Source organism: Trichechus manatus, unplaced genomic scaffold (genome assembly GCF_000243295.1).
Source record: "Trichechus manatus latirostris isolate Lorelei unplaced genomic scaffold, TriManLat1.0 scaffold00027, whole genome shotgun sequence".
Taxonomy (NCBI): Eukaryota; Metazoa; Chordata; class Mammalia; order Sirenia; family Trichechidae; genus Trichechus; species Trichechus manatus.
This window is the reverse complement of record NW_004443963.1, coordinates 22,091,274-22,104,950: the sequence shown is the minus strand read 5'-3', so window position 1 is coordinate 22,104,950 and position 13,677 is coordinate 22,091,274. Positions and strand designations below refer to the sequence as shown.

The 13,677-nt window shown below is 53.0% G+C and overlaps 1 protein-coding gene across 3 annotated transcripts in view; it reads right to left on the bottom strand.

Moving 5' to 3' along the window:
- ZNF385A (zinc finger protein 385A) overlaps window positions 1-11,170 on the bottom strand; it is a 21,016-nt gene extending 9,846 nt beyond the window's left edge. For 2 of the 3 annotated variants that reach the window (XM_004373935.2, XM_004373933.2), the window contains exons 1-2: window positions 11,106-11,170; window positions 4,241-4,377 (exon numbers count right to left, since the gene is read on the bottom strand). In XM_004373935.2, coding sequence (XP_004373992.1) covers window positions 4,241-4,377; window positions 11,106-11,115 — 147 coding nt within the window. In that variant the 5' untranslated portion in view covers window positions 11,116-11,170. Of the gene's footprint in view, window positions 1-4,240; window positions 4,378-4,659; window positions 4,761-11,105 lie in introns of those variants that run through there. The other variant, XM_004373934.1, reaches the window with a different exon arrangement.
- Window positions 11,171-13,677: the final 2,507 nt, after the last annotated feature.

Sequence of the window (13,677 nt, the reverse complement as noted above, 5' to 3'; positions counted from 1 at the left end):
GCCGGCTGGGGCCGGAGCCCGCCCTGGAGGCGGGGCCGAGGGCGGGCCGAGCACGGGGGCGGGGACAGGGAGCCCAAGACCGAGAGGGAAGAAGGGAGGCTAGGGCGAAAAAGGAGAGGAGGGGGTGTCCATGTCCAGACACTCCTTCCAGGAAAGACTTTGTCCTGGCGAAGGGCTGCTCCACCGGCGGCGGAGGCATTGACCAGATGACCTCGGCTGCCTCCACTGGGGTCCCTTCCTGCGTCCCGTGTCCCTACCAATCTCCTGGACAGCCCTGTTTCTCTAGCTCTAACTTTTCCTCTTTCTTTCATCTCTGCCGCCCTGACTCTCACGCTTCAGCTGACAGCCTCTCTTCCGAGTCCCCAAACGACCCTTCTCCAGCATCCCCGCACAAGACCCCTGTGTTGTTTTACCGGTCACTTTCCCCACTAGAAATGGGTAACCGAATCCAGTACTCATGTGTCCGGCACTGCTCTGTCAGCAACTCCTTTGAACGAGCCGGGGGCGTGCAAAATAGAAGTGACCTGAGGCTGGGGACATCTTCCCTAACCTTTTCCCACCTTTTCCCCTCGCCCGCCACCTGCCGGAGAACCAAGTTTTCCAAAAGCCTACGCTTCGTGCACCTGCTGCCCTCTGGCGGCTGAGTGGGGGCAGCACTGAGGGATGAGTGGCAGGAAGGCAGTGCAGCCCACTCCCCAGACACCTCCACATCCTCTCTGGACAGGTCCTGGGGTTTCCACTCTCTCCTCTGGGTCTCGTCCCCTCCCACTCCACCTAAGGCAGAGAGATAAGTGACGCAGGGACTGGGCCTAGAGAGAGGCTGGCTTTGGGAGACAGTGAGGGACATGTAAGGGCAGAATGAAGCAGTGGAGTGAGAGGGAAGAGGGGGATGAGGGGAGAGAGTAATGCAGGGTAGGGTCTAAGAAGCAGGAACTGCCCATGTAGTTGAGATGGGAAAGTTTATCAGTCCACGAGGCGGGAGAAACTCTACCATGAGTAATAATACCACCACCACCTAATGCTGATTGAGCCCCTGGAATGTGCCAGCCACAATACTGAGCTCTTTTCATGGATTATCTAATTTAATCTTCACAGCCGTGATCTGAAGTAAGTACTATTATTATCTTCATTTTATAGATGAGGAAACTGAGGTTTAGAGAGGTTAAATAATTTGCCCAAGGTCATAAGCTAGTAAATGGCTGAACTGGGATTTGAATTTAAACCTGAGCAGCCTGACTCCAAAGCCATGTACTTAACTGCTGCACCATACTGCCAAAGGTCTGTCTGCAGCTTTTCTGCAATCCTCATTCCCCTGCAGAATTTGACACTATTGATGCAGGCTGCCACACTCTCTCCCTTGGCTTCTCCAACTCTATAGGAACCCAGTTCCCTCCCTGCCCCCTCCAGTGACTCTTCCATTTCCTTTGCTGGAAACTCCTCCTGTTCTCACTGCCTAATTCTGCTTATTCCTCAAGGCTGAGGCCTTGACCATCCTACTTTTCTCTCTCTGCTCTTCCCTTAAATAAAAATAATACCAATAATAATGTAATAATAATAGCAGCTAATAATGATTGAACATTTACTTTGTGCTAGGCATTATGAGTTAATGTGCTCAGCTGCTAAACAAAAGGTTGGAGATTTGAGTCCTCTCAGAAGCACCTTGGAAGAAAGGCCCAGCGATCTGTTTCTGAAAGGTCACAGCCATGAAAACCCTATGGAGCACAGTTCTACTCTTACATACATGAGGTCACCATGAGTCGGAGTCCACTGGATGGGAATTGGAAATGCAGAGGCATTACGATTATGTAATATGATTCTCACAACAACCTTGTCAGTTGGTACTATTACTATTTCATTTTACAGCTGATAAAATTGAGGTTGAGAGTGGTTAAGTAACTTGCCTAAGGTCACACAGCTAGTATGTTTGGAATGTCAATTCAAACCCTCCCAGTCAGATGACAAAGTACTGCGCTTTCCAAACTTATTCACGCTCACGGCTTTAAATAGCTTGTCACCCTAGAGGCAGTGGAGCCATGGACCTTGGATGGAGTTAGAAACCCTGGATTATCCATGTGAATCAGCTAAGTAGCTTTGTGACCTTGAACAAGTCACTTAACCTCTCTGGGCTTGTGTTTGCTCATCTATTAAATGGGAACAATGATGGAGTTGCTGAGGGTAAGTGTAAATCAGGTATGTAGGTGGGGGGAAAGTGTTCCCTGCATCTTATGCTCCAGTCACACTCAATCAATTGCACTTTCCCAAATGCTCTTTTCTAGCCCTTGGTCATGCTATTTGCCTCGGTCTGGAATGTTCTACTTCTCTAAGACCACTTATTAAAATCCTACTAATAATTCTTTGAAGCCTAACTCATATGTCACCTGCTTCAGATTAAATCCCCTTTTCTTCTGCTTTCTTTTTTTCCTGCTTAACTCTGGTTGGTCCCTTGGGCACCACCACCTCCAGCAAGTATTTCTTGACACTCCCTTGGACTCCCATGCACACTAAGTGCCTCTGAGACAGCTCTTCTCATACTACAGAGTAACTGTTAACTTGTGATCTTTCCTACTAACCCATGAGCTCCCCAAGGGCAGTGCCTGGCACATGGTAAACCAAAATGGATTCTGACTCATGATGACCCCGTGTGTGTAGAGTAGAACGGCTTCATAGGATTTTCAAGGCTGTGGCTTTTTGGAAGTAGATCTCCAGGCTTTTCTTCCAAGGTGCTTCTGGGTGGGTGATTCGAACCGCCAACCTTTAGGTTAGTAGCCAAGAGCGGATTGTTTGCACCACCCAGGGTCCTTCACCTGTAAAATGAGGATAATAAAAACAGCTACCCCACAGGGTTGCTATAAAAATTAAGATAGAAGAAATACTTTGTAAACTTCAAAGTGCAATGCAAACGTTGGTTTGGGTTCTTTGGGAGGAGTTTTGGGGAAGCAGCTGTGGTATAAAGAAAACTCTCTTTGGAGACAAATTCTATGTGAGTTCAAATCTTAGCTTAGGCACATACTGTATCAACTTAGGTAAATTACTAAATGCTTCTAAGCCTTAGTTTCCATCTTTCCATTTGTCAAACAGAAATAATAATGTCTACTTTGCTGGGTTATCGTGAAGATTAAATGAGATTGTGTATGGAAACATCTACTACAGTGTTTAGCATATAGTCAATGCTTCATACATGTTTCTGGCTGAATATGGGTTTGATGGTAGATTATTTGAGTTGAATAAAGCTGACTTGCTACACTCCTTTAGCTCCAGACACCACTTTCTGACTGTCAGTTAGATATTTTTGGCTCAATGTCCTACCGGTCCACCAACTCACCATGTCCTAAAGTGAGCTCAGCACCCTCACCCAAGGCTGGCTTCCTCCTCTGATCCCCTGACTCTGTCAGTGGTGGCTTTTTCATCCCAGTCACAGAGGCCTGAACCCTGGAGTCATCTTTTACTCATTCCTTCTTTTCTCTCTCACCTCTAAACTCCAGTTGGTCACCATGGCCTATCAGTATTTCCTTAGAAATTTCTCTCACATTCTGCCTTCCTTTCCACTCACACTGCCACTGCTGCCAGCCCAGTCTGGCCCTCAAGGCTGCCCTGCGGGCATGCATTGCTGGGCTAGCCTCCTAACTGGGCACCCTCCTCCAGCCTCTGCTCCCTTCCATGTAGTTGCCCTACTCACCTTCCTCAATCACTGTTCTCACCAAGCCCCTCTCCTGCTGAAGAATGGACAATGGTTCCCTATTTCATCTTGTATTAAATCTAGACAACTTTGCAGCCCTTTAAGCCCTACCTCACTGACCCTGCCACCCAACTGTGGGTTACAGAGAGCTAGAACTTACAAACAGGCATGGCTTATTCCTCTGCTCATTCTCTTTGTGGATTCAGTCCTAACATTCCTCCCCACTTCCCCACCTCACTATCACCAAATCTAGGTCTTATTACTTCTCTAGATGATAGGGTGATTCGTTGGAGAATTAAATGAGATAATATACACAGAACACTTAGCGTCCTTTCTGGCCCCCAGCAATTATTAGCTGTTATTGTTATTGTTGTTAATAGTATACCGGATAGGCAGCAATACTTGTGATTGATTGGAAGTCAAGGTCTGAGGGGAGACGGAGTCATAAGAAGAGACAAGGGATTAGATACGAGAGGAGAAGAGGTGCAGACAGCAGCAGGTCTGAGGAAGAGAAGAGGTCTGGGTCACAGGAGGGTGGGGACAGACAGGCAGGCTGCTACTCACAGTGCTGTAGTTGCTGAAGAGGCCGAGGGTGGGGGCTGGCTCCAGTGGGAAGGGCAGGATCTGCTTGAGGTCCAGCGGGGGCTGCATGATGGGGGGCTGCCGTAGCAGAGGGAGGGGCCCTGCCCGGCTCAGGCTGCCTGTAAGGCAGAGAAAGCATTATGTGGGGCAGGAAGATGAAAGCTCGGGGCCCCACCCAAGTCTGTCTGTCCCTAGCCCCAGCCAGGGCCCCCACACTCAGCAGTGTGACCCCCAGTGCACGCACACACACTTCCCCTGCTGGCTGGCTCTAGAGCAGTGGAGCAAGATGCCTCGTAGGCCTGGGGGAGGGTGAAGACCCATCCTCCCTTCTGGGTGGTTTTCAGTTCCCCTTCTCCAGCCTCCCTCCCCCAAGGCATGACAGACCCAGGAAGAGCACAGACTTTCTCTGCAGGCTACCTGCTGAACCAGTGGGACTCTGGTGCCCAAAGCCCCTGACCATTCCCTTCTTTGAGTTTTGCTTTCCCCCAGCGGATCTCAAAAGAGTCAAGTGGATGATTCATCCCACTGCCCAGAGAGTACTGACGCCTAGATTTTGAGGGGGGTTGCTGAATCTTCAGGCTCCCCAGAGAGTTATGATTTGGGCCCAATCATAATTCTTAATTAACTGTTGACATTTCTGGGGGCAGGTAGGGGGTGTGGGCATTTGCTCTGGGAGGCAGACTGCCTGGGGCCATCCTTAGAGCCCCTTCTTCCAACTTCTTCAGTCTTCCCCCAGTCCCTGTCCCTTCGGCTTATGGGGAGTGTCCAGTTCCAGCCCTGCAGGAGGAACGACGTCCTGGTCGCTGGGCGGGGAATGCCTGGGTCTGACCCCAAGAGGAAATGAAAGCCTGGGCCAGCCACTCAACTACCCTCTCCTCAAGCCTTCTTCTCCTCCCCCGCAGAGTCATGGGAGAAAGCCTACCAGGCTCCAAAGGGACAGCTCAAAGGTCCTCAGGACCCCTCTGGGCTTCCACTAGCTCAGCTCCCTTCTGCGACCCTGCTGGCTGCTCTTCACCGCTCCAGCAAGCCGTGCCAGCCACAGGGGTTCCCCGGAGCAAAGGCAAATGCAGGAGGCTGCAAGCCTGGCCTGTCCTCCTCTGACCTTACTGGGGCAGAGGGTCCCCGGGATCCTTTCCTGCTCCCCCCACAGAGACTTCCCTTTTCATACCTTCAGTATCTGGTGCCTGCTGCCCCCAGGCAGTAGCCTGGCCCTGGCCCCCCAGGGGCCTGGGCCTGACAGCGTCCCCTTCCCTTGGTTCTACCCCCTGCCCCCTCCTGTACCAGCCCCCGCCCCAGCCCAGTCAGTAGGATCGGCCAATCAGAGTCCTGGAAAAGTGGGGCAGAGGGGAGGGCGGGGGAGCAGGGATTAGGGGAAATCAGAGGCGAGAGGGAGGGGCTGGGAAGGGCTCAGGCACAGCTGGGGGCAGGGAGCTGGTCCAGGAAGGTCTGGAGGGGTCTGTCTCTTCCACCCAATGCCAGGACTGGGTGGCCAGCGTGCCTGAGGCAGAGATGGGTCAAGACTATCGGGGACTTGGGCTCCAGACACCTAAAGGCTGGAGGAGAAGAGTAGGATGCTTGGCTTTGGCCCTTGGGCAGCTGGGGGTCTGGACGCCTTGTCCATTCCATCCTCTTTTGCCACTTTTAGGGTTGGGATGGGGTGGGGAAGGGGAGAGGGAGAAAGGGAGAGAAGGAGAGAGAAAGGTAAGTGAGTGAGACAGAATGGGAGAGACTGACAGAGACAGGAATAGGTGGGTGACTGAGAAAAGGGGCAAAGACACTGAGAGAGGATAGAGAACAATGGAAGACAGTGAAATGTGATATGAAAACAATCAGAGAGACAATGTCAGAAGGTGGACACAGCCAGAGACTAGGGTAGGAAGCCCAAAAGACAGAATAGTGAGAGTGAGAAAATCAGACAGACAGACTGACAAGGCAGTTTGACCACCTCCCCTTCCTGGCCTGCCCCTCATGGCTTCTCCCCTCTGCACCAGCTCCTCCCCACCCTCGATACCTGGCACATGAGGCCAGGGCAGCCTTAACGATCCCCAAGTGGCATCAGGAATGGTGAGAGAAACCTGAGCACTCCCAGAGTCCCAGCACCCACCCCCAGCAGCTGGTTTGGGGCTGGCGCTTGCTCTGCCCTAGGGCACCAGAGACTGCATCTCAGCTCCTTTACCCTTTCCCTGGCTCTAGATTCTCTAGGTGCCCACTCCTCAAACACCCATCTCAAAGAAGAGAGATGAAATCAGGAAAAAGCAAGAGAAAAAATTTGATTGAGGAGCCACTATGTGCCAGGTAACAAATTCCAAGTATTATTAGTTTTAATCTGTGAGATAGCTCAATCTACGAGGTAGCTATGATTCTATGAGGTAAACTAATATGGTTTTTCCCATATGACAGATGAGAAAACTGATGTTCAGAGAAGTTAAAAAACTTGGCTGGTATCACACAGCTTGCAAGTAAGTATCAGAGCTGGGATTTCAATCAAGATCTGTCTCACTCTATAGCAAATTCTTTCTCACCTACATCACCCCAAAGGGCTCTGATCTAACTTTAAAGCAGAGGTTGGAACACAGACTTCCCAATCTTGTTCAAGGAGGGGAAGGGGAAGAGCCAGTTCCACGCACTTCCTGGGGTTGGAGTCCTCATTTTTCCTCCAGAGGAGGGAGGGAGGCAGACAGGTAGCAGACACTCAGTTCTTTTATGGCCAGCAACCTGTCTTTTCCACTGATGTGAGCTCTAGTCTGAGGGAGGGGAGGAGGGGAAGTGGGAGAGAGAGGTGAAATGAGGGTGAAGCAGGGAAGGAAGCAGGGTGGGCAACTAGAGATTCACTTGTCTCCTTCCGGATTCCTGGGTCCATGCTGAGATTTGAGGCGGGGAGTGAGGCAGATGGCAGCTTATAGGCTTATTGTTGTTGTTAGTTGCCCTTGAGTAGATTCCTACTCATGGCGACCCCATGTGCGCAGAGCAGAACTGCTCCATAGTGTTTTCAAGGCTGTGAATTTTCGGAAGCAGATTTGAGAATAAAAATAGTTGTCACTTTTTACTATATGCCAGGCACTTTACAGAGCTCAGTAAATGTTTGCTGAGTAAATGAATCCTCATCTTATAGATGATGATACCTGGCCCAGAGAGGGGCAGTAACTTGACCAAGGTCACACAGCAACTGAGGGATCTGAACCTGTATGTTTGCTCCAGAGACAGGGCTTTCAGGGACTGCACTTTTCTGGGTAGACTGAAGAAAGGAGGGGCAAACTGCAGGGATATGGGAAGGGCTGAGAAAGCAGGAAATGAGGTAGGAAATTCAGAGCTTCTGACATCTGGCTAGGTTAGGGCTTCAGGCAGGTTTGGATGAGGGGGTGGAGAGCAAGTTGGTATGTGTGTCTGTGCACGCGCACACACGTGCACACACATGCGTGTGCGAGACTGCGCCACATGTCAGGCAGGGCAGGGAGGAGCTGGGGCCAGGCTGGGGTAGGGCACTCCAGAGGGAAGCTCATTAGAGTAATTACCACCAGCAGATAGAGCCCCACCCAGCTCTGTAGGGGAATTACCAAATGCTTGATCAAAGACAGATCCAGTGCGCTTTAGAGGGGGTGAACTCGCAGCCCCTTGGATGGATGTCCATCTGTCCATTTCACACCCTACTTAGCCCTAGACACTTTGACCCTACTCAAGTTTACCCTCCAGCATTAAGTCACAGCCAAGTTACTTCTGGCTCCCTCCATCCCACTGAGGTCTGTTTTTTTCAATTCTCTCTTCCCTAGAAATTCTGGCCGGGTTTGGAGCCCCAGCCCCTTGAGTATCTAGGGTGAGGGAGTGTCTGATGATAAAGCCCTCAAGCCCTGGTGGTAGAGAATGGGAGTGTCTGGTGTGAGCTGGCTCTGGGAGTGCCCGTGTCTGGGCAGGAACAGGAGCCAGGAAAGGTGTTAGGGTAAGGCTGTGAGTTAGTGTTTTTGGAGGCTGGGTCAAGATGAGATTAAGATCAGAGAGGTATTGGGGTTAAGGTTGCCAGTAGTGTTAGGGCCTGAGGTGGTAAAAAGCACAAGGTCAGCACGGGGTTTAAACGGGGATTAGAATCTAGGGCCAAGGAAGAAACTGGGATGAAGTCTGAGCTGGAATCTCCTCTTTAATTTATCTCTTTTCCCCTTAGGTACTTTTGATCTCCCCTCCCTCCCTAGAAATGCCTAAAATGGGGGAAGAGGGAAAGAGCCACAAAGCCCTGGGTCTTGGTTTGCTTAACTTGAGTCCCATATACCTGTCCTCTTCTGCCTCCATTTCCCCCTTATTGGCAGGAGGCAGGCTGAGGGCTGGGGAAGCTTTGAAGTCAAAGATGAAAGCAACAAGGGGATGATTATGAACTCAAAACATCATCCCTAATAACCCCAGGGTAGATGTGGGCGGGGGTGGGGCTGAAAGGGAGGAGACGAGCAAACAGGAAGGGAAGAACAAGGAGGCCTCTGGGAAATCTTTCCCAACCTGACTGGCAAAGGTCTCCTCCAATGGCCCCCACCCTCACCACACCAGGGACTCATTTGCAGAGGAAGGTATTGAAAGGCTCAGAATGGGAAACCTGAGCAGAGAGCCCCCACCTTAAACCTGGGGCCCAGAGTCCAGGTCTGGGCAGGGACCACCTTAGGGCCCCTCTAGGGCCACCATGCACATGGACTCAGTAGTCTACAGCATTCAGAACCTGAAAACCTTAGGACAGGCCCAGAGAGTAGGGCCTGAACCCTGGCTGGCAGCTTCCTCCCTCTCTTCTTTCCTTCCTCAAAGAGGGCTAAGGTGTGGGATCCCCATCTGGCTCCCTGGTCCTCTGTGAGCTTGGCACAAGGGGAGAGTTAATTACAATGTACTCCAGGGAGATGTGGTGGGGGTCCAATTTGTGGTAGGGGCCCAATTTCAGAGAATTTGGATCCAGGCATTCAGTTTGCGGCCGGGGCCTGCAGTTGGCTTGAGCAGGTTCCCGATGTCTTCTATTACCACCTATTGACTAGGGGACGTGCAGCTCATACAGATCTTTTCTGGGCAAGCACAACACTTCCTCTGGGGCTCTGTGCCCAGGGTGGGGTCTCATGTCCAGGGTGGAGCCAGGATGCAGGGATCACACAGGTTGGAGGAATGTGGAGTCTGTGCTCTGGGGGCCTGAGTCCAAGGTGTGCTGGTGGGGGTTACTCTAGGGTAGGGGTACCTTCCCCTGCTAGAGATATTCTTGGGAAGGTGAAGGCAGCTGGCCCTCCTCCCTCTGTTCCTCCCTTCCTCCCTCCCTCCCTTCACTCACTCACTCATTCATTCATTCATTCATTTAATAGGCATAATTGAGTGCCAGGTGGAAGGGGGTGAGACTAAAGTGATGAGAGCAAGGAGAGGAGGAGAAAGAGATGGAAGAGGGAAAGCAGAAGGGGAGAGAGACTGCTAGTGTGAAGTCAGTGTGTGTGTGTGTGTGTGTGTGTGTGTGTGTGTGTGTGTGTGTGTGTGTGTGTGTGTGTGTGTGTGTGTGTGTGTGTGTGGCGGGGAGGCTCAATGAAAGAAGAAAAGAAAAGGAGCTTAATAGGGAAAACTGAACAAACCAAACCCATTGCCATCAAGTTGATTCTGACTCATAGCGACCCTATAGGACATAGTAGAACTGCCCCATAGAGTTTCCAAGGGGCGTCTGGTAGATTTGAGCTGCTGATCTTTTTGTTAGCAGCTGAATTTTTAACCACTACAGCACAAGGGTTTCCTGAATAGGGAAAGAGGACCACGAATAGCAGAGGGACTCAGCAGAGGGATGAGGGCAGGAGCCAGTCAAGCCCTGGGGCACCAGCTAGGAGCCAGGTGTCCCCAGTAGAGGGCGGGGAGACCACAGGTGTCTGGGCCTAATAGGGGGGCTCCTACCATAAACAGGGTCCAGGAACCGGCCTAGCCAGGGTGGAGGGCAGAGGTCAGAGCAAGCCTGTGGACTATTGTGGAGTCAGGTCGGAGGGCACAGGCCTGAAGCCGGGCCGATGAGGAGTCCAGGCACAGCTAGGCCGTCTCCTCCCCCACCCCCAGGGCTCCCTTCCCGATGTAGGTCATGAGGATGGGGTGGCTGTGGCTGACGGGCTGTCAGAGCCCAGCACGAGTTCCCTTCCCCCAGCCTTACTCTCCATATCGTCCTTCCTTCCTCCAGCGCCCCCAGACCAAGGCGGGGTGGTGGTGGGGGGACGGCGGCAGGGGAGAAGACAGGGAGGAAGGGCCCAGGCTGCCACAGCAGGGAGGTAGAGGGCAGGTCCCAGCGTGTTGGGGCAGGATGGCTGCAGAGGCAGGATCTGAGCCGCAGGGGCCCTGGGATGGACAGTTTCCCACCCCTCTTCTCCCCAGCCCCCTTATCTCGAGTCCTCAGGTTCCCACCTCCCACCACACACATCTCGAAGCTACACCCACTATCTCCCCTGCCCCCCTACTTTCTCCTCTCCCTCTTATCTTAGGCCCAGACGGATGTCGGAGTGTTTAAGCTGAGGGTGGGGGAAGGACGGGTCAGATCCTCTCCCCCAACTCCACCAGGCCGGGACCAGCCCTCTCCCCGAGTCTCTCTCGTAGACTTCATAAAATATTCATGAACCTCATGAATATGCAATGTCTCATTATGGGGCAGGGGTCTCACTCATCTCTGCTTCCCCCTTTACCACTCACTAGATTACTGGGAGAAGCTGCAGCTTGGGGAAGAGGGGACTCAGGGACCCCAGATGTGCAGTCAGATGAAGGGGGAGGGGGAACAAGTCGCTGACGGGCGGCCGCAGTCACCGCGGTGCCGGGAGGTTGGGGGGTGACCCACTGAGAGGGACCCAGGAGCCTGGAGCCTGGAGCCGCAGCGCCCACTCACCGAGGATCATGCTGGGGGCCCAGGTGCCCGAGGTTCCGCGTCGCTCTGTCCCGGGGGCCGTTCTGGCTGGGCTGGGGGTGCTGGGGGAGGAGTCGGGGGAGGAGCAGAGGCAGGCCCAGGCGGAGCGGGGGCGGGGCCCGCAGCAGGTGAAGACGGGAGGAGGGGCGGACCCGGGCACTGAAGGCTCCAGGAGGGGGCGTCCTGGCGGCTTCTGGACCCCTCCCATTTCCTCCCGCCCCTCTACTTGCTGCCCCTGGGTCTCCTGGGATTTACTGTGTCACTGCAGTCAGGGCTGGGGGAAACAAGACATCTAGAAGACGGTGTGAGGTGATGAAGGAAGCTGGAAACTAAGATGCCTGGGTCCCGATGGGCTGAGTCTGAGGGTGGGAAGTCTGGTCCTAGGCTGATATGTGGTGACGGAATGCCTTAGTACTCTGGGGGAAGGATGGGGCCTGGGTTGGGTGGGACACCTGAGTCCCCTACGGAGCTGGGAGTTGGGGGGGGGTGGCAATCCTAGTTTGTTTCTCTGGCTTTGGAGCAGGATGCCTGAGGGCTAGGTCTCAGAGATGAAATGAGGGGCTGAAGATGGCTCCTAGGTTGATTTCTGGTGCTGGAATCTGAATGCCTGGGTCCTTAGGAAAAGGCTCAGTGAAGAGTCTGCAATCAATGGGCCCGAGGAGGTGAAAATAGAAGCTTGCAACTGAGATCATTAGGAAGATGACAGAAGATGAGAACTGAGGAATAACCTTGAAGAGATGACCTGGATGGGGGTAGGGTGCAGCCACCCATGGCCTAAACCCTGGGTATTCCATCAAAAGTGAGCTTGGATTTCAGAGGACTGCTGGATTGAGATGACTGTCTGGTGAGGTGGAGGGAAGTATAGAGGGCAGGACAGAATATATGGGCTGTGGAGAATGTCAGGGGGAAGGAGAGTACAGGACACTTGGATGTGTGCTGGGGGCCACAGGAGGACTTCGCTGAAGGGCATCTGGGACCCCAGCGTGAGGCTGGAGTCTGGGAGTCCGCCTGCGAGGCGTCTGGGGAAGATGCCACTCCTCCAGCCCGGGACCTGTCGGTACCGCCCCAAGAGGTAGGGCAGAAGTCAAGTTTCCCAGCATGCCAAGCAGCCAGAGGGGAAGGGGTTGTGTCTGGGAACTAGAACACGTGAGATCTGGGGTGGGTAGAAGCAGGGAGGAAGAGGCTGGTGGAAGGATGGCAGGACTGGAGTCTAGGAACAGTCTAGAAAGAGGAAGGGGACTGGGGACTGGCATTCCTGGGTTCTGGAAGATGGGACTAGATGGCTAATTAAGGCACAGAAAGGTCACATTTCTGTTTCTGGGATATCTCATCCTTACCCCATTTATTTGGTATAAAGGAAAAATCTGTTTTTGCACCTGTCAGGCTGGCTTAGGCTCAAGGGCAAGAGGATGGTGGGGTGCCAGTGTCATGGTCTTGTTCTGACCCAGAGATCCCAGGGGACTATGGCCTTGCTGCCCATGTCTGGCTTTGGGATGGGATGTGGGGTCTCTGGGCTCACCAGAGGAGCTCCTCTTGCTTCAGATTCCACCTATCCCTAGAAATCCAGTATCACAAAGCCCCATACCCTGCTATGTCCACCCACACACACAGCCCTCCTTTCCTTTTCCCATTCTTTCTCCCCATTGGGTGGACTCTAAGGCAAAATAAGTGTCAGCGTCAGGCATGGTTGATCAGTGACAGGGACCCCTTTGCCCTCAGTCCTTTGTCCACCCTCCCACAATGCCCCCGGGGACCCTGAGATAGGGTCTCAGAAGAGGGGTTGCTTAGCTTACCAAGGGGAGGCAGCTGGGTGGACAGGCCGGGTGACCTTGCAGGCAGCTGGGGGGAGCAGTGTGTGGGGTGAATTCATTATTGATGAGCCCTGCACCCCGGGCTACTAATGAGCCCAGGCCGGCTGCTCTAATTGATGTCAAGAAACTTGAGACCCCCCAGATCAGCTTCCCGCCTGCCAGCTGCCTCTCCTGAGCCCCCTTCCCCTCCTACACCCCCAGCTGCTCTGTTCCCTTCGTGGGGCCTCCCTCCCTCCTCCTTTCCATCTCCAAATATCCAGACAAGGATAGTGCTCAGGCCTCCTAGGCCCTCACCTCATGTTCCCTTGGGCCACTTTGTAAGAGGCACACTTGCTCTGGAGTGCTGGGAGATTTGGGAGGGGAAACAGATCAGAGTCTGGGAATCTCAGTTCAGGGACAGAGAAGCAGATACTAGATTACAGCTGTGGCATTTCTGAGCAAGGAATTCCTCGGGAGAGAACCTGTCACTCTCTGAGACTCACAGGTACAGGTAGTACACAGAGACACATCCATGACACCAGCCCAACACTCACAGCCCACTTCCTCTTCCCATTTTCTCCTCCTCACAGCAGTGAAAGAAATCTGAGATCTGGCCCCTGGAGTTTGGCTGCTGTCACCCTCACCCTTCCCCCTAAGAGGGGGAATTCATTTTGGAGAACGTATGGGGTTTCCTTCCTTGAGAATGCCAGATGCCTTGTTATGCCACAAACACCATTTTGGCAGTACTGGGTGGCTCTTTGCCT